This window comes from Nicotiana tabacum, chromosome 14 (genome assembly GCF_000715075.1).
Source record: "Nicotiana tabacum cultivar K326 chromosome 14, ASM71507v2, whole genome shotgun sequence".
Taxonomy (NCBI): domain Eukaryota; kingdom Viridiplantae; phylum Streptophyta; class Magnoliopsida; order Solanales; family Solanaceae; genus Nicotiana; species Nicotiana tabacum.
The window spans coordinates 81,863,577-81,884,896 of record NC_134093.1 but is presented as its reverse complement, the minus strand read 5'-3'; the positions used below and the strand labels follow the sequence as shown (position 1 = coordinate 81,884,896).

Sequence of the window (21,320 nt, the reverse complement as noted above, 5' to 3'; positions counted from 1 at the left end):
GAGGGGTTTATTGGACTGGGTATTTCCAGATTGGGCTTGCACATTTGGGCCAAAATAAATTTAATAGATGACCACTTTATGCTTAATGAGGAGATTGCAATGGTAGCATTTTAGTTTATTAACCTTTTTGAAATTAATTTAAATAAACTTAATTATTTTCAATAAAATATAGTAAAAATTATAATTATCAAATACACTACTAAGCGTTGTAATTAATTATTTTTAAAAATATATTGTTTTCTAAATTATGACACTAATTTTGAATTATTAAAATAGTAAGCTAATTAATTAGAAATTAAGGAATAATTCATTAAATTAACTATATAGGCCTATGTGATGTATATAAAAGTTATTTTAATAATCTTAAAATAGTAAAAATATTTTTAATTACATAATATTAATACTACATGCTTGATTTTAAAACTAATACTTAATTAATTTATAAAAATAGGTTTTTATTACTAGAAAATACTTTTAAAATATTTATTGTAAATTATTAGGTACAAATAAATTAATTTAAAAAGGGAGGGTCAAAATTGGCCGTCAACAGCTGCCCCTCTTTGACCGGAGACAATAAAAGCATTTTCGGGCAAAGAAATTGAACCAAAGCCAATTTTGTCCCGACTTTAGGCATGCATTACAAGAGTGGCATGAAGATTATGAGTTGCAAGATTGAGTTAAGGAAGATTTTGGGAGGAGTTTGGGAAGAATTTTGGAGAGATTGGGGCCGAATTCTGGCTGTGAATTGCTTACACACCTCGGGCTTAACGAGGATCTGACCTCATGTAGTTCTGGAGTGAAAGTTTTTGAGAAAGCGATACTTGCAGGAATTGCCCGAGTATCATATTATGATGATACGACGAGGCGGAGAATTGGGCACCCATGACAGCTTAAATTTTGTGGCTTGATTTGAAGGATTTGAAATTTTTTAGTTTCACTGGTCGTTTCGTGTTTGAACTTGGATCCTTGGCCCGCTAATGGGTTTGTTGTCCCTCATAGTGTTGAAGTTTGGTCTTCTTCTTAGAAAAGTTCCATGATGCGGTGTTTGTTCCTGTGAAACAAATGAAATACACGCATACCAATATATTGCAATGCAGAATATACTAAGATGTGATGTAAATGATGCAGGAATGATGATGTATGGCTGCCGGCGAGCCATTATTTGGGATTGGGATGATGAGATACTTGATCTTGACTCGACTTGTTAGTCGGGCTGTGTACCGTTTCGCAACTGTCAGAGCATTTGCAAATTGTCTCCGCTTGTTGGGAGAGCTTGATTTGTAGAGTGCGTCTCCACTTGTTGGGAGAGCTTTGCACTGAGAAATGTCTTCGCTTGTTGGGAGAGCTTGATTTGTAGAGTGCATATCCTCTTGTTGGGAGAGCTTTGCACTAAAGAATGTAAAGTAACCTCCACTTGGGAGTGATTAATTAAAACTGTAATCATGCTTGAAGCTGCATGAGCAAAACGTTGAAACATTCAAAGTAATAGCAAATGAAATAGAAGCATGCTCAAGAGACACTCTTGACTGCGAAGCTAGGTTGCGGCCATCAATTGGCAGAACGTCGGTGACGAGGTTTGCGACTATCTATTCTGGCATCCATTGTGATGGAGCGGCGATGCGGATCACATTATTGGCAAAGTTTGCAGTTTTCTATATACAAGGCTCCGATTGGCGAAGCCAACGTTCGACTTGTACAGGGCGCTCTGATTGATTGAGGTGACAGTTTGCTATATACATGACTTCAATTGGTGAAGCCGATGGCTAATTTGTACAGAGTGCTCCGATTAGTTGAGTAGGCGGTTTGCTATATACAGGACTTCAATTGGTGAAGACGACGGCTCGCTTTGTACAAGGTGCTCCGATTGGTTGAGCAGACAGTTTGCTATATACAGGGTTTTCCGTATCAGCTGTCTGATTCCGAGGTACCTGCAAAGGATTCAAAGGTTAGCTTTAGTCGTACCAAAAGAATTCAAGTAAAGGAGGAAGAGAGATAATCTTAGGCAAGTGGCGGATCCGTCATTTTCCCCAGTGTGGTCTTACTTACTGCTTCCTTACTCCCTGTTAACCCTACATTCAAAGACAAATTCTTAGTAGGAGTGGGAATTTTGGTTTGTGTCGACCACAATGTTGATTTGCCCCGGCCTTTGACATGACTGCGCCGCAAAGTTCGGTAGATGGAACAAATAAATATATTTTTTTTAGAAAACATTTTGAAAACACTTTGTTTTTAAGACAAATGTCGTCGTTCCGGATTATGACATGTTGCGAAAGGTTCTCCATATGCGAGCGTATCCTCTTGAAAACTTTGTCGTGTTGATGTTGGCCTTCCGTGATGCTTTTGACAACGCGGCTGCTTGTTGTTGTGACTGTGTCCCAATTCGAACTAATGCATTACTAGGCTTTCCTAAGGTTATGACCGAACCCTTTCAGGTTGCCTACGTATCCAAAAAGGAATCAGGTCTGAACATAGTTCATGGATTATAATAAAATATGATGAAGATGACTGAGCCTAACTCATGCAGCCTACGTATCCAAATAGAATCAGGTCAAAGCGTAGTTCGATTACAACAGATGCAAAATGATGAGATTAAGAATGAAAATGGCCGAGTTTGACTCAGACTACCTACGTATCCAAATGGAATTAGGCCAGAACGTAGTTCAGTTACAAAAGACGATTGAATCCGATGAGGATTGCCTACGTATTCCTTTCTAAGGAAATCAAGTCGGCGTAGTTCTTGAGCAATATGCAAAAGTGATATTTGGTTTTTCTATTACAAAAGAGAATGGGAGAGATAAATCGAACCTTACATGGGTTTCCTATGTATCCCTCCGTGGGAAATCAGGTTGAATGTAGTTCTGTTACATCAAAACCTAACTCTATTTGTCTTCAAGCATAGTATCTCTTGATTGTGTCTGAGTTAATGGACTTCGTGTTTATATTTCCAACCATTTCTGCCAAGATTAGAGCTCTACCTGACAGTGCTCGGTGAACCACGTAAGGACCCTACTAGTTTGGTGCGAACTTTCCTTTGGCTTCTTCTTGATGGGAAAAGATTTTCTTCAAAACCAACTGCGCCGGTGCGAACTGGCAAGGCTTCACTCTCTTGTTAAATGTTGTGGCCATCATATTCTGATATAGCTGACCATGGAATACTGCATCCAATCTTTTCATGTCGATGAGCATGAGCTGCTTCTGTCTGACCTGTATCCACTCTGCATCATCCAATTTTTCCTCTTGAATAACCCTCAAAGATGGTATTTCGACCTCTACAGGTATCATAGTTTCCATGTCGTATACCAACATGTACGGTGTTGCCCCGGTGGATGTTCTCATGGTAGTCTGATAACCCAGTAAGGCGAAAGATAGTTTCTCGTGCCATTGCCTGTGATTGTCCACTATCTTCCGTAGAATCCTCTTGATATTATTGTTGGCTAGCTCAACTGCTCTATTCATTTGTGGTCTATAGGTTGTGGAATTATGGTGGATGATTCTGAACTTCTCGCATATTTCTCTTATGAGGTCACTATTGAGATTAGTGGCATTGTCAGTAATGATAGACTCCAGTATTCCAAATCTGCAGACGATGTTGTTCTGAACGAAATTTGCCACTACCTTCTTTGTGATAGCCTTGTAAGTAGATGTCTCGACCCATTTGGTGAAATAGTTGATAGCTACCAAGATGAAATGATGTCCATTTGATACGGCGGGCTCTATAGGTCAAATCACGTCCATGACCCAAGCGAAAAATGGCCAGGCTAAACAAGTTACGTTTAACCCATTTGGCAGAACCCGGATGAAATCCCCATGAATCTGGCACTGGTGACACTTTTGTACGTAGCGGATACTGTCATTTTCCATAGTCAACCAAAATATCCAGTCTCAAGATCTTCTTGGCTAATGTGAACCCGTTCATGTAGGGTCCGCATATTCCTGCATGTATTTCCTCTAATAACCTGGTTGCCTCGGCAGGGTCTACACATATCAACAAACCTAGATCTGGGGTCCTCCTGTATAGGATTTCCCCATTGAGGAAAAGGTGGTTATCCAGCCTCTTGAGGGCTCTCTTTTGACCATTAGTAGCATTCTCCGGGTATTCTCTAGTTGCAAGGAATTTCTTAATATTGTGATACCATGGTTTACCATCTGGTTCTTCATCTACATGGAAGCAATAGGCATGTTGATCCTTGATTTCTACCTCAATAGGGTCGATGTAGTTCTTGTATGTATTCTGAATCATAGATGATAGGGTTGCAAGGGCGTCGGCGAACTCGTTCTGAATCCTGGGGACGTGCTTGAACTCAATCTTCGTGAACTTCTTGCATAGATCTTTCACGCAGTGCAGGCATGGGAGCATCTTGACATTCTTGGGGGATAATTCCCCTTGGACTTGGTGTATCAATAGATCAAAATCTCCTATGACCAAAAGTTCCTTGATGTTCATGTCGGCTGTCATTCTGATCCCAAGGATACACGCTTCCTATTCAGCCATATTATTGGTACGAGGGAATTTTATCTTTGCCGATGCTGGATAGTGTTGTCCATATTCTGAAATCAGCGTCGCCCCAATTCTGACTCCTTTGAAGTTTGCTGCTCCATCGAAAAAATATTCTCCATCCAGGGTATGATTCTGCAATATCCTCTATAGCAAATAATACTTCTTTATCGGGAAAATATATGGTAAGCAGCTTGTAATCCCCATCCATTGGATTCTCTGCGAGATGGTCGGCTAAAGCTTGCCCTTTGATAGCCTTCTGAGTTATGTACACAATGTCAAATTCGCTGACGAGAATTTTCCATTTAGTTAGCTTTCCAGTAGGCATCGGCTTCTGGAAGATATACTTAAGCGGGTCGATCCGAGATATCATATGCATAGTGTATGCCGACATATAATGCCTTAGTTTCTGGTTAATCAAAGTCAAAGCACAACAAGTGTGTTCTATCAAAGTATACTTGTCTTCACATGGCGTGAACTTCTTACTTAAGTAACAGATGGCCTGCTCCTGTCTCCCACTTTCGTCATGATGTCCCAACACACAGCCGAAGGCTTTATCCAAGACTTACAAATATAGTAGCAGTGGCTTTCCGGGTTTGGGGGAACCAGTACTGGTAGATTTGACAGATACTCCTTGATTCTATCAAAGGCCTTCTGGTATTCTTCTGTCCAATTTGTGGCAGCATCTTTCTTCAACAACTTGAAAATGGGTTCACAAATTACCATGGACTGGGCTATGAAGCGAGTGATGTAATTCAATCTACCCAGGAAACTCATCACGTCTTTCTTGATCTTCGGTGGCAGTAATTCCTGAATGGCCTTGATTTTTGCTGGATCCAGTTTTATTCCCTTCCTGCTTACAATGAAGCCTAACAGTTTTCCAGCGGGGACTCCGAATGCACACTTTGCCAGGTTCAACTTCAGACTGTAACCTCAAATTATGCAAGTGCTCTGAACTTTTATGATGACATCATCCACATACACTTTTCCTTATGAATTATGTCGTGAAAAAGGGTCGTCATGGCCCTCGTGTAGGTGGTACCCGCATTCTTGAGATGGAACGGAATGACTCTGTAAGAAGTAAACTCCCCAAAGTGTGGTGAATGCCGTCTTCTCTGCATCTTCCTCGTGCATCAAGAGTTGGTAGTACCCAACGAAACAATCCACAAACGACTACAGTTCATACTTCGCGCAGTTGTTGATGAGGATGTGGATATTTTGCAGAGGGAAATCGTACTTTGAACTAGCTTTGTTGAGATCTTGGTAATCCACACATATTCTGATCTTTTTGTCTTTCTTAGGTACTGGGACGATATTTGCCAACCAACTGGGATAATTGGTGACCCTTACCACATTCGCCTCTATCTGCTTGGTCACTTCTTCCTTTATACTCAGACTTAAATCAGGTTTGAATTTCTTGGGCTTCTCCTTGACCGGCGGTCTGGTAGGATTGGTGGGAAGTCGATGCTAGACAATATCAGTAATTATTCCAGCCATGTCATTATACGACCATGCGAACACATCGATATAATGTCGGAGCTCAACCAGTTTTTTCTTCTGCTCATCTTCTAAATGAATATTGATTCTAGTTTCTTTTACATCATCTTCACTTCCAAGATTGACCACTTCCATTTCTTCGAGGTTGGGAATTTTCGGACTTTCCAGTTGTTCAATCTCCTGCGGGAGATTGTATGGCATCATACTCTCATCATATTTATTGTAATATGGGTCGTTGAGCTCGACGATTTTGTTACATGTCATAATCGCAGAATGCGGGTTTTTAGCATTTTGATTACTGAAAAGAAAAGCTAGGTACAAATAAAGTGGTAAATAAATTAGAAATATTTGAGAAAATGATTTTTTTATTTCATCAAAAGAGGAACGTCTTAAGCGTTCAAAAGAGTCTAATGAAAAAAAGGTACAGACACGGTGCATGCCTCAATTGACTGTGCTCTTTTCAAAAGAAAACGTTTACAGTTCCATACTACCAAGACTCCCAGCGAACCAAGGATGGATTGGCGATCCAATTATGCAGCTCTTCCCCTTGTTCGGCATCCCTGATAGTTGGTGTCTTGATGTCAGTCCCTTCACAGCATTCTTCAATCATATTCACTAACAACTTTTCCATCCCGACGATGATATCATCTTCTGGTACTGAACTCTGACCCGGACTTGAAATATGCTCTGGCACAAAAGCCTTTTTCCCGGAGCTAACAGTACTAGCTTTCCCTCCCTCCCCCCCCGGAGGCTGATATCCCTCATAGCCATCTTGGATCTATATGGTGACTGCACTCTCAGGTTTTGTTCAGTCTCCTCTATTTCGGTAGTCTGCATGATTTCTACTGCATGGAAAGCAACTACGTCTAGCCCTTCAATTAACGGAACATCACACTCCAAATAAGCGGAGTGACCCCACTCGCCATGAACGACGATCTCCTGATATCTCCACTCAAATTTCATGCATTAGTGTAAAGTGGATGGGACGGCCCCTACCATATGTATCAAAGGCCTTCCCAGCAGATGTCCATTACTTGAAATAATATGGGAAAATCGACCTGCCCGATCTGCAAGGCCAAATAAATTTATCCAATAACATCCTTTTTCGAACCATCAAAGGCTCTTACCCTTACGTGGTTTTCCTTGACTTCCCTCAAATAAATATCTAACTCTCGTAGGGTAGAGAGCAGACAAATATTGACTCCTGACCCTCCATCAACCAATACTCGGGACACCACTTTGACCCCACATTTGACAGTGATATGAAGAGCTTTGTTGTGACTTGCGCCTTCGACATGAAGTTCGTCTCTTCTGAAAGTGATCATATTTGCTTCGACCATTTTCCCAATTGTCGCGGCCAGCGCCTCACTGGTAGTGTTACTTGGTACACTTACTCCACTTAGTACTTTTAATAGGGCGTCCTTATGACTGTCGGAACTCATTAACAGATCCATAATTGATATCTGTGCTGGAGTTTTCTTCAAGTTCTCCTCCACAAAATACTCTTTGTTTAACATTCTCTTCCAAAATTCAGCGGCTTCTGGGTCTGTTATGTTCGTTCTTTGAATTTTCTCTCTTCCTAATTTCCCTTGATTGACATCATCAGGAGCGTAACATCTCCCGGACCTAGTCATACCATGAGCTGCGGCAGGGTCTGTCATTTTGGCCTTCCCCTTTTGCTGGTACGTCCAAGGGACAGTTTTGTATTCCCTATGTCTTACTTGTACTGTAATCATTGGAGCCCTTCGAGGAGGGATCTTGGCAGCTTCTTCATTTCCTATAGTGACAATCGTTCCCTTTAGGTCATACTCTTCGTCCAATGTGATCATGTTAACTCCATGGTTTTGGTGATTTGGCAGCGGATTGCGATTTACATTAGGCGGAGCTGGAGTGCATTGGATGGCTTCACTCTTAATCAGTGTTTCAATCTCATTTTTCAGCTTAAAATAATCTTCATTATCATTCCCAGGCACGTTGGAGTGGTATACATATTTTTAAGTTGCGTCAAAATACTTGGAGGGGTATTCGGGAACCTTTCCTTTAACTGGATGTATTAATCCTGCTTTTCTCAATCTCTCGAACAATTGGACCAGAGGCTCAGTAATCGGAGTGTAATTTCTATGACCCCTCTCTTCAAAGTTGGGACGAGGGCGTGGTGCATAAGCAAGTCAGTTTTGGTGATTAGTGGTTTGGACATGAGCATATGGTCGTTGTGGGTTCGGATTGTTGTTGGCTCAGAGAGGAGTGTATTATGGTTAAGGGTGGTAATATGGCTGGGTGTTATAGACTGGAGCGTAAGTGGGTGGTGGTGAATAATTATCCTTTTAAAAAGACCTCTGGGAAGGGATAATTGTGTTTGTAAAGGGAGGTCCGACATGGGGTTTCTTAGACTTGTTCTTCTTGGATGGGGCGCCGCCGATGCAAGCCCTGGTGCCGTTAGATGAAGAGGTTAAAATAAAATTATGTTGTTTAGGGGTGGAAGATGAGTTATAGGAGGAAGAAATAGCAAAAGACATGGTGATGAAAAGAACGAATATTCTGAGAAAAAGGGAGTTACAGGAAAGCTTTAAGAAGACTCGGAGAAGAAAGATTGTAAAAGTGAAATATGAAAGTGGTAAAAAGGGGGAGAAGTTTATAGGCGGCACAATGCAAGGCCATCATTATCTAGGTAACTGGCGAAAATACTTGTCGAATCACATGTCAATACGTATTCGGCTCATTAAATGAAAAGAGACATACGCCCTTTCAAGTGTAAAAACCCGTTTAAGAACTTTCCCGCCAAGAAAAGAGAAAGCTTTATCTACTTTCCGGTCACATCAACTCGAGTCACCGGAATGTAGGGGGATTATTTGTATTTCATAAAATTAACAAATGATAGATGGATGAGTTTTGTGTTGACACGTGGCTGCGAAGACAGATAGGAGATGAGTCAATAAATAGCTAACATCGGGTACAAACAGGTGATCGGTATTGCATAAGTTCAAAAGACATCAAGGTTGGGGAAGAAAATGTGAAAGAAAGATACCGATCGAAGAAGGCAACATTAAAGGAGCAACCGTTACAGAAAATCATAACATTTATTATCAATTGTTATGTTGCTATCAAGAGGGGTCATTATTCACCTTAAAGAGGAGCATGATTTGGGGATCTTGTCTCCCCTAATTTAGCTATAAATAGAGAAATTTGTACTCATTGAAGGAGAGAAAATACTTGTGTGAAAAAAGACTAATACTACTCTCTTATTCTGCAAAACTCTATTATGCTAATATTAAGTTTTTGGCACTGTTCTTGTTTCCGAAGAAGAAAGCTCAAGTATGTCTTTTCTTTAATTATTCTTATTTTACTCTCTTTTGCTTTTCATTATTTTACTTTTTCGAACTAATTTAATCCACGTATCTACAAATCACATTATAAATTTAATTATACCATTTTATGGAAAAACAATACCACCAAATCTGATGTTAGAAGCTCTTTCTTGTGGTTCATTATTCAATGTTCGTTGCTTTTGTACCTCCAAAAGGTAAGGCTTTAAAAATCTACAGTAGAAACCAAAAGCTAATGAACTAAATACACGAATCTTTTTCAGAATTACTTTTAAAACCAAATCTGGAAGTCTAGTATCTTCATAGGGAAGTATACATGCAGTATAACTTATTCTTAAATTAAAACAGGTTATTCAATTAATCAAATTAAAAAATGATTATTAACTTTAAAATGTGTAATATTTTGGCTTTCACCTAGGGGTGCTTATCGGGGCAGATCGAACGGATATTTACGCTTAACGGTTTGACTTATTGGTTATCGGTTTATAAATGTAGTAATCCACTAGCCAACCAATACGATTTCCGGCAGAATGGTAACGGATTAGTGGTTATCGGGCGGTTTATCGGCTAAATCTAATAGACAATAAAAAATAAATAGAGAATTAGAGATAAGAAAAAATTTAGGATATGTCACCTTGAATTGCATTCAATTACCATAGTGAACATTTGTCTTGAAACCGATACCAGATTAAATATTTTGTACTCACTGCTAAAAAAAGAAGAGAAAGGAAACAGAACATAATCCGGATAACATAGGCAACAAAAGAAACATTGAACGTATATGAAGTCATATTAAAATTTCTAACAAAAAATTTTAAGATATCAGCCTGGATTCTACTATACAAATAAAGGGTCGTGGAAACTCACTTTCTCACAGGAATAACTTTTAAATTCCAGCAGTTTTAGCTCATTCTGCCACAGAGATCAATTTAGATGATAATTCTTGGGACCGAAGATTCTTTTTTGTCTCTTCTCTCAGAAAGCTTTTACTGTGTGCCACCTTCTCTCCATAAATTTCTATGGATAAGGATATAGGATAGTAATTTATATACATAGAGGTAAAAATATAAATATAAAATTTTTTAACGGGTTAATGGTTTATCCGATAAGAAAAAAGTGAGTAATCTGCCCCCAAACCGTTAAGCCATTAATTATAAAATCGCAATCCGTTCACCAACCATTACTCCAATAACCCGATACCAATACGCCAATAAGTCAATTTTAAGGTTCGGTTCACGGTTACAGTTCTGTTTTGAACAACCATATTTCACCCCTCTTTCTTACTATTTTCTGGCCTTTAGAGAATGTAAATTATTCTAATAATTTAATATATAATAGTTTGAAAAAAATTGGCTCTACTTTAGAAAGTTCTTATCATTAATATATTAAACCATCATACAACAGAAACAATAAAATGGCAACTATGACCAATTTTGTCTACGATCATTTAATATAGGCCCATTTACTTATCGGGTAGATTAAATGGGTATAAGAGACATTGATTTTATAATTAAATTATATTTTTTAGTTTGACATGGCATACTAAATGGGAATTCTTTGGTTTTTAAGCCAAAAAATAATAATTGAATAACTTTGTTATCCCAAACCAAACAAAAATAACTTAGGTAAAATATTCTCGTAAGTTAGTGACCACGGTATACGGTCGAAATAGATTTCGACCTTCGCACGTGTGTTCAAGTTCGAACGAGAATCGATTGAAGTAAGACTTCGAGATGGTTTCCGAAGATGGAGCAAACAAGCCTCGAACCCGAGGGGCCGATCAATGTCGAGTTCGATATTGTTACTAAGCTCGAATCCAAATCGGACTATGATGTAGATAAAGCTATCAAGCTTATGAGCCAGAGACCAACCAACATCGACCTCGAATCAATTCAAAGGTCCGAATCAGAATCGAGCCTAAGCCAAAGATCGAGAGCTCGAGTTAGAATCGGGCTCAAGCCGAGATCGAAGCCCAAGTCAGATCGAACTCACAGACATAAGCCGTTGCAATCCCACTAGATGAGAGAATCTTGGAAGGAATTCTGGAAAAGCTGATTTATCATGGATTTCCCACTGAATATTTTTTAATTATATTTAAAGTAATGTCCCTCTACTATAAAGGGGGTTTCTGGGGGGTTATTGAAGGACACATTGTAATTGAAGTACCATATTCTCTTATATTCATGAGTTATTCTTTAAAGCCTCATAAACTGATTCATTTTACTTAATCCCAAAAAATCGCCTTCGTTACAAGTATGTTTATTTTGTCTTCTCTACGGTCCATATTTGATATTTTCTTCTATCCTTACAGTTTGTATTGAGATATATCACATATCCTTAGAACTACGAATAAATTCAACTCTATCCGTTTTTCGAGTAAACAACCACTAAAGAAATTAAGTCTAGCTTTAGCCTACCTAGGATGAGATCTTATCCCAAGTCATCTTGCAGGTATTTTGACTTTAAATCCAATGTTTTGAGTTATATAACACCAATAATACAACTATTAATTATTGTGGTGCACTTATTTTCATGAAAATGATAATTTACTGAAATACATAATATGATGGGTTAATTGGTTTTTTGGCCTTTTACAAATTTGTTTTTAGTTTTATGACCCTACCTTTTATTTTACACATGAGAGATTTACTTTTACACATAAGAGATCTTTCATTTACACATAAGAGATTTAAAAAAGATATTTTCTTAAATTAAACATTGTAAAAGGCCAAGAAGACCTAAAACCTAATATGATCATCAAAATTATGATTTTCAACTAGCAAGTCATCACACCAAACTCCTTATACACACAGTTCAGCTTGATAACTCAATAAGCTATATTAACATTTTATTTTTTTTGCATTTGTTATACTGGAGTGAATGAATTTATTAAACCTTTTTTCAATTTCACATTATCTAACTTAACTTTATTGAAAAATGGTAATCATATGATATTGATAAAATGACAAAATGATCCCTTATGTTTGGGATAGGGTCAAATTGATCCCTGAAATATACTTTTAACAACTTTGGTCATCTAAGTTTGTTACGAATGAGCACTTTTGATCTTTGTTAAATAATTAATAAACTTTGACTGTTAGATTTTATGCAAATTGTGAAAAATATTTAATAAAAAATTCCAACAAATTCCGTTAAATCTAAAACTAATAATAATAAAAGATTATATTTGACATAAAAATAATTAAAAAATAGTAGAAATTACACCTAAAAGATGCATTAGGCTCCAAAAAATACCAAATATTTTAGAGACTAGAGAAATTGTACCTCCATGAATTCATGGAGAAAAACTAAACACGATTCCGAAAAGTTTAATAACCAAAAGTGTTTAATTTTGGCAAACTTAAAGGATGAAAATTATTTAAGATATATTTAAGGGACCATTTTGAACCTAACTCCAAATATAAAGAACCATTATTGTCATTATTCAATATTAATCAATTGCGTGGCTTTCCTGCAGGTGAAACGGCGAGATTTCCGTCGTCGCACACGTTTGGTTACGGCTGGCAAATCCAGCTACTCTGTTCAATTTCTTCTCGGAGCTGACAATTCCGACCGTCGACAGACGCCTATGAAGCTTCAATTTTTTTTCTCCGCAATGAGCAGAAACTTGAAATACTGATAAATTACTTTTTACATTCATTTTCAATAATGTATGCAGTAAGATATTTACAGCCATTTGGGACTTCTCTGGCCTCTATTACCTCTCCTTACTTCCATCTCTATCGTTCCACAATCCCATGTAAGTTCCTATTCTCTTTACGCCTGCGCTACTTTTACATGAAAATTAATTATTACCAATTTATGTGAAGGTGTTTGTGGGGCAAAGTTTAAGAAACAAAGGACTTTTGCAACTCCTGATTATAAACAAGTCATAGAATATGTGGTTATAAATCATTTTATTAAGGATAAAATTGAATTTCAATGTTAAATTATTTCTAAATATAAAATTTAGAAACAAACTACATACCCAGGTTCACTTAGTATGGGCCTTCACTACTTTTACATGAAAATTAATTATTACTCCCTCTGTCCTAATTTATATGATGTGTTTGATTGAACATAAAGTTTAAGAAAGAAAGAAAGACTTTTAAAATTTATAATTTAAAACAAGTCATAGACATTTCATTAAGAAGTTTAAAGTTAATCTAAAAATAAATAAAAATGTGTCATTCTATTTGTGATAGACTAAAAGGAAAAGTATAGCATAAATTGGGACAAAGGGAGTAAAACTTATGGAACATACCAATATTGCATTCAGTTCCAATGGAAAGTACACTAGCTAAGTATTTGGTATCAGACCCACATCCCAATTTATATGAGGTGTTTGACTGGATACAGAGGTTAAGAAAACAAGAAAGACTCTTGAAACTTGTAGTTTAAAATAAGCAATAGACATTTATACAGCTAAATCATCTCATTAGGGTAAATGGAAGTTTAAAGTTAATTTGTTTCTAAATAAAAAATGATGTCATTCTAGACTAAAAGTGCGCCACATAAAATGGGGCAGAGGGAGTATAATTAAAATCACAGTCATCCTGCTATTTGTAGTTTGTTGAATCATTCTTTTTTCTCTTTTATAGGTGTAGCAAATTCAGATATCTGTTTCTTTTTCTTCATAATTTGTTGCAGTTGATGGAAAATTTGCACCTTTGAAGATCTTCATGAGATGCCTAAAGCCTCAGATGTACAGTCGGGTGTCAAAGTTCGCTGGGGGATCTAATTTTGAGACATTCCACCATTACTTTAGAAAAGTACAAAATTCAGGTAAGTTTTGGAGTATAGTCTCTGTAGCCTGATGGCTTTCCGGATTCTTTTTATATAGAAAATATTGTTGGGATTTCAAAAACTTCCAGCTGGTCACCTTATTTCTTCGCTGAAGGTTGTGTACCTTGTTAGAGTTGTGATGTTTTTGTTTACGAAGCTTATTAGGAAGTCGGAGCTGCCCCCAAGTGGTGTTTTAGTATGGCATTGTAACACGATGTTTGGTCCAACGAGAGGAGAGAGCAGCTTACAGTTTCATAACTTTAAAGAAAGACTTCTCTTTTAGGATCACTTCCGTCCCTAAGATGTAGTAGTCAATGCATAGGTAGATTGTTATAGTATAAAGGAAAATAGAAGAGAAATGAAATACTGTTTTTTCCATGGTACTTTGAAATGTAATGAAAACTTTAACTTGTAGGACATCTACCTTTCCACTTTTACATTCCGTCCTCCTTTTGTTCTTGCCAAATATAGTGTAAGATTCAAGTTAAGCAGACTCAACTTAGAACTACTGGTATGTGTCATGGTTCTTTCCTAGTTTATCAGTTGGAAAATACGGGAAATGCTTATCTTCATCTATCACTGAAGATCTATGTATTTATCTGCACATGTTAATTTCCTTTTTTTTTCAAATACAAAAGTTGAATTGGTATATTATGTAAATCAAGTGTTTACTAATGTTTAGTCGCTAATTAAAATGTGTTGTTTTAGTTGCATCCATCCTATTTATAAAAGGTTTAGTTGATTTTGAATTGAGGGCATAACTTAATGAGCTTATCTTTATCTTTTGCATCATTGAGTAGGTTGCGATTGATAGTTATTGAGTATAATTCCCTTTTTTTCTTATTAAGTTGTGCAACAAAAAGATATAAAACATTGCTGGTGCTTTTTGTTCTATATTTTTAGTTAGCCTTTACGACCACTTGTGATTCCTGATTTGTATTGAATATCTTTGTTTCTTTGTTGGTAAACTCGTAGGGCGCAGTTACACTTTATGGAGTGCATTTGGTTTGTCGGCTTTGCTTGGATCTATTAAGCTTTCTCCTCGCATTGCATATTCTTCTGATGGTGAGAAGTTTATGGTTATGATAATTTGAATTAAACATTCTATAAATGTACCAGCTCTCTTTTCTAAATGCAGCATGTTATTCATGCCTAGGAAAGTGTGGTCTAATTAATTTTATGTGAATATTTACTCTTTTCTAATGACATTCTAGGTCTTGATGGTCTATTGGATGACCATCATTTGGGCATGTTCGGTGATTCAGATACTGAAGAAAACCGTCGATCTCTCTTAATGACTTTAAGGAAGCTGTTGGTTCCTCTCTTGTTTGTGATTACTGTGTTGATGAACTGGGGTCATCCATTAATTATTGCAACTAAAGTCACTATTATTCTTCTTACGACAAAGCCAAGCCCTTTATCAGTTTATGTCCTTGTCGAACAGGTAAGGGACCATTCTTTCTATACATTATGTCCAAGTCCTTCATCTGCGCTAGAGCAGGGGCAGAATAGCTGGATTCATCGACAGTTTGTGGTGGATTAATTAACATGTTTCCTTTTATAACAGCCTCTTGCAAAAATGCAGGGTAAGGTTGCGTACAATAGACCCTTGTGGTCCGGCCCTTTTCCGGACCCCGCGCATAGCGGGAGCTTAGTGCACCGGGCTGCTCTTTTTGCCTCTATCTATTCCATAAAAATTGTTAATGGAGTTTGTATTTTAGCGTGCATATAGCATCATCTCAATCAAGAGGTAGATATCTGATATGTTTTGCTCACACTTGATGTGAAATATTTCAGTTGCGACATCAAGCAGTTCGCGAACAACCATTTATCTATAAGTTCAAGGTTAGTTTCATGATTTAGCTCCTCGGTGTAGTGTGAGGATGGATGTTGCTGGCAATTTATTTCAAGTTCAGGTAGTCAAAATAGCCAAATTAATTGCATTCATGCAGTTGATACTATAGCACATCGTGAAATAGGATGTGGCACCTTTCAGTTAGAAAACATATGCTCATTTTTTTAATGTGACTTACTGATACTTGTAGCTGTCCTCTTAAAACTTCTTCCTGCAGTCATTATATGCAAAGAAAGTTGAAGTTGCAGATTATCTGTTTCTCTCTCTAGCTAAGGTCGAACTAAAAGATCAGGAGTTTACTCTTGTTGGAATTCTGGGGAGTTGGTGGCTTTTGCCCCTATCTTCATGGCAAGAGGCGTCATCTATGCTTAAGAACAAAATTTTGAAGAATTTAAGCTAAAGGTCAGCTGCTAATTAGATCAGATTGAGTTAAATTTATCTTTGTTGTAGGTAATTATATTTTCTCTGTAGATCCGATAGGAAACATGGAAGGCAAAGGCAATCTATGTTCATACTTGGAGTGCACCAGAATTAGATGATTTGTTCGTGATTTTTGCTTTTTGAATTATGCTTCACTTGTATCTTCAGAACTAGTCCATTTGGGTCCAAAAAGAGTTATAACCAATTGATAATGATTGTAGAATATCCCTCTAATAGAAGGTAGTCTTATTATCTTCAATATTAATGAGCCACAGAACATTCCAGTACTCAACTATGAACTGTATTCAGTTTCCTGTTCTCTCAATTCTTTACACACCGGTCAGTCACTAAATGGATTTATAGGAGGAGATATTTTTCTTTGGCTGAACTGGAGTGAACATGTCGATCCTTCTTTTTATTCTTCTACTTCTTTATTGCTGGATTTGCTTCCTAACTCAAATTCAGGGAAAAAATTCAAGTGGTTTTGACTTAAGAAATAGAGATAAAACCTTTCACTGCATAGACATCCTCCTTCAAGACCATGATGTTGGCCTTTTCTTAAAATGTGTTCCATAGCCCTCTGTCCATGTTGATTTCACTTACTTGTCCCTTTCTTTTAAATTGCTATCTCTTATCCGTTTAAATAAAATATGTGGCAAACCTATAAACAAAAATAAACATTTGTCTTTACGTATCAAATATATGTGTATGTGTGTATTTCTTTCACTCAAATGTATGTATGTATGTATGTATGTGCACACACATGTATTGATGCATGTATGTATATTTGTACACAAATATTCTTAAAGTTAAAAGGCGGAAACGATTCCAACTTTATTGTGTAGCCAAATAGAAAATATTTGCATGAGTGTCGTTATATTTTGTTCTACTTGAATGGAAAGATGTTTTGACATGGCACAAATTTTCATTCAGATTTCTATTATTGCTGGATTCATCTATATGTGTTGTAACGCAAAGCCAAAATCTGTGGGAGTAATCGAGCTTATATTACTCCAATTGATCGAGCAATAAGCTAGCTCTTTAATTTCTCCTGAACTGAGCTCAACGATCTGTTTATATCTTTCTAGACATGTGAACGCCTTCAAAATTTTCAGACATGTGCCTTACCTCAAGCTTTGGCGTGTATTGGATCCTCTATTGTCATTTCGTTGTTTTGGGTAAATAGAGGAGGAGAGTTTGGCTTAGCTCTGCTTCTTGTTATTTCGTTTATTATTACTTCATTGGTGAAGTGATTAAATTAATACAAGTGTGCGCTTCAAATGAGAAGTGGACAGTTATTTGAGTCTCGAACTTTGAAGAATTGTGGACTAATACCGGCATTGTTGTTTTTGGGTGGCTGATGTTAGTTATGTTTATTGCAATTTACAAAAATTTTATATTTTTGCTACTTTCTAATGTTCATAAATTGTACACTTTCACTTCTCGCTTTTCGATTTATGTCTCGTGGAACTAGATGCAAATCTCAATATGAAACTTAAACAATGAATTATTTCATTTACTTTTAATAAAATAATGTATCTCAATCAAATTCGAAAAATACAGATGAGTAAAATAAGTCTTGACTTGCGAAAACAAAAAGATTGAGGTATTTGTACCAAAAAAAAACTAATCTATGTGATACTCATATTGAATGAAATTATATTTTCAGATAAGGATCACAAATATGTGTAGACTAACTTATAAACAAACCCAAAATTTTAACATTTCTAAGAAAACAAATTAATCTGTACATCGATTAAATTTGATTTTTCTTATTCAAAGAATATACATAATAATTTCTATTTCTCACCCCTAGACCCTAGTCCTCCTCATTCACTCAAAAACAAAATGTCCGGTCTAAAAAGGGAAAGAAAGAAGAAACAAATCCATACTGACGTGTCATGAAACCCGTTCATTTCGGGTTGGCAAGATACCAGAAAATTCCGAACTGTAACTAACTAGTAAATACGAGTAATTGCGATATAGTAATCTTTCAAATGATTCTTTAATTAATTCTCAGGGGACTAAATTAAATAGCGTGTGACACGCCGCACGAAATCTACCCCTAAACGAGAATACTACCCAGTTTTTATACCTCTTCCAATTCCGTCTGCTCAATTCTCGCTGGTTTTTGTCCGTCACCGATTTTCCGGAGGTATGTTTCTTTCTGAATCCTTTTTTTTTTTTTTTTTGCATGGTTTTCTCTTTAATTCTTGTATTTTCTCCAGTTTGTTTGATGTTTGCATGCTGCGAAGTAGGAAATTTAAATCGAAGTTGTTTGCCTACGCGAGAAAGGAAGCAACAGAAAATGGTACGCGAGAAAGGAAGCAACAGAAAATGGTATGCGATAAAGAGTGTGTTCGGCTATTTGCTGGTAAAAAATAGTTTGAAAAATATTTTCCTAGATATCAAATTTTTTTTTAATTGGAGAAAAATGATTTATTTAGAAAAAGTCAGAAAAATATTTTTCTAAAAACTCCACCTACCCTCACGTACCCCAATTCCCTCCCACTTCAATTTTCTATTTTTTTTTTTGTATCACCCACCTACCCCAACCCAACCCCGTCAATCCCCAATTTTTTATTTTTTTTATTTTTAATTTTCTATTTTTTGTTTTTTCGTTTTTCTGCACCACCTACCAATCCCAACCCCTCACCCCTCCGCAATTTTTTTTACTTTTTCTTTTTTTTTCGTTTTTATGCGCCACTCACTCACCCCCGCCCGCAATTATTTATTTTTTTTATATATTTTCAATTCTGGTTTTTTCATTTTTCAGTTTACAGGTTCGAAATTTTACGAGTTCCAAAGTTATGAGTTGGGAGGTTTATGTGTTTGGATGTTTACGGGTTTAGAAATTATAGAGTTTACGGGTTCGAAAGTTTTGCGGTTCAGAAGTTTATGAAATTTGTGGGTTCGGAAGGTTATTGGTTCGAAAGTTTATGGTTTCATGTTTATTGTATCTAAATTATTTATGAATACTTTTGAGAAGTTATTTTCCTTAATTTGCGTACCAATCACCGAAAAATGAGTAATATTACTACTTGTTTTCCAAGAAAACATTTTTCACCAAAAACATTTTCAGTTATACCAAACACACCCAAAGTCGATGATTTATTTGGATTAAAAATTTCCAAACTTGAAAAAAGAAGAAGGTATATACGCTTTAAGAGACTTGTCTAAGGTTTAGTTGCTCTTTTTGTATAGTAGTATTAGTGTTGTGCTTGTCATATGTCTCAGGTTGATTTGCGTTAGAAGGGAAATAGTAGTAGGTTGATTTTGGAACGAAATGAGCCGGAAAGAAACAGGAAATTTAGCTTGTACTTCTGTTTTTTATGATATGAATAAAAAACTCTGGATGCTGTATGTGTGATCGCATGTATGAGGAAGTAACTGGAGTGTTTTACTTGCTTATAGAGGGGCAGAATCAACCCAACCCATGTTTTTTTAACCCATGGAAGTTTTAAAAGATTGGGTTATTATTTGTTTGTTGACTTGATCCAACAGGTTAAACTCGAAATGACTCATCTAACTATTGGATCAACACGAGCCAAATTGTAATTTAACACAAACATACAAAAATCAAATTTGGTGAGATTGGAAATTATGTAAATCTTGAAGAACTTAAGCTGATAATTTTAAGAATATATATATATATAGTAACTTTCCCATTTTTTTCTTTTTAAACAGAAAAATAAAAAAAAAGGGGAGGGAAGTGGTGTCATGTTGGACGGGTTGACCCGTTATTTGATCCATCTTGGCCCAGCAGGCCAGTTTTCACCCGAGCAAACTTTGAGTGGGTTGATCACCACATGTTTATTAATTCGACCAATTTTGACCCGTCCAAGCTGACACAACCCATCTATTTGCTACCTCTAGTTTATTCAGAAGTAGGCAACAATTAATATGGTGATAGTCTTTTTTCTTTTAAGCAAGTAGTATAGTAATAGTTCTCAGAGCTAACACTTTTCTTTGTCTGACCACCCCCACCAAAAAAAGGGAGGAAAAATGGCAGGTTCTCATATTGCCCATGCTGCATACAAGGGTCCAAGTGTGGTGAAGGAAATACTGATTGGGATTGCACTTGGCATCGCGCGGGAGGCTTGTGGAAGATGCACCACTGGAATAACCAGAGGAGAGCCAAGGAATTTTATGATATGCTTGAGAAAGGTGAGATCAGTGTAGTGGTGGATGAAGAGTAGCTTTCCTACCGCCTTTCCTCCGATATGAAACCAGCATACTTGGTCTAAGATAGTAATGTAAAACAAAACTCTTGCTTTACTAGTAATCCTTGAATTTTCCTACGAATGTCCTTAACTTGAGAAATGTAATGTTTGGGAATTTTGTATCCATATATGCTGGTGCTGTTGAGGAGATTTGCGTCTTGTTTGTTCAATGGCTGTTCAGTGTTTAGTCCTTTCAAGCTGGAAAATTGTGTTGTTTTCCAGTTGAAATTTTGTGGACGGACTATATAGTTATGTGAAAGTTAATTTCTTGTTCAGCAGACATTATGTTGCGACCGTGGCATTTTTGTGTGGCTTTATCACTCCATGTTGGTGAGGACCAACCAAACAATTTCTTTAATACATGGAAGATATACTTTTTAGTCTGTAGCAAGATCTTTTAGCCGACGAGAGCATTGGCGCAACGGTAAAAGTTGTCAGTCATATAATCGTGGGTTTAAGGCATATAATTAGGAAGTCGTGGGTTTAAGTTGTGGAAACAGTCTCGTGCATGTTGGTAAGGGCCAATCAATTTTCTTTTTTTAAAATTAAATTGAAGATAAATTAAACGATTCTAACATTGTAGTTGAATGATGCCCTTTTGGCTACATGACTTGCCACTAAACTAGACTTCGTTCTCTATCATTTAAATTACGGTTTTATGAATTTCTGATGTTTCAACAGTATCAATAACACTGTTGAACACGAATGTAAGAGCATTACAT

General features: G+C 36.7%; 2 protein-coding genes and 1 pseudogene across 3 annotated transcripts; 2 read left to right on the top strand and 1 right to left on the bottom strand.

Moving 5' to 3' along the window:
• Window positions 1-3,850: 3,850 nt before the first annotated feature.
• Window positions 3,851-4,456, bottom strand: LOC107769146 (uncharacterized). The gene has a single exon (XM_016588324.1). It carries the CDS (start codon window positions 4,454-4,456, stop codon window positions 3,851-3,853), a length of 606 nt encoding a protein of 201 aa, XP_016443810.1.
• Window positions 4,457-12,752: 8,296 nt separating this feature from the next.
• Window positions 12,753-16,598, top strand: LOC107769144 (uncharacterized). Of its 2 annotated transcripts, XM_016588322.2 has the most exons (7): window positions 12,753-13,075; window positions 13,966-14,100; window positions 15,076-15,165; window positions 15,315-15,544; window positions 15,898-15,945; window positions 16,173-16,357; window positions 16,427-16,598. In XM_016588322.2, the coding sequence occupies exons 1-6, from the start codon at window positions 12,985-12,987 to the stop codon at window positions 16,353-16,355; spliced, it is 777 nt and encodes a 258-aa protein (XP_016443808.1). In that variant the 5' UTR covers window positions 12,753-12,984; the 3' UTR covers window positions 16,356-16,357; window positions 16,427-16,598. The 2 variants fall into 2 exon arrangements, 1 of the variants encoding a protein (XP_016443808.1); XR_012698725.1 differs by lacking the exon at window positions 16,427-16,598 and having other exon boundaries at window positions 15,315-16,016; window positions 16,173-16,207.
• Window positions 16,599-17,903: 1,305 nt separating this feature from the next.
• Window positions 17,904-20,878, top strand: LOC107769147 (cytochrome c oxidase subunit 5C-like; annotated as a pseudogene).
• Window positions 20,879-21,320: the final 442 nt, after the last annotated feature.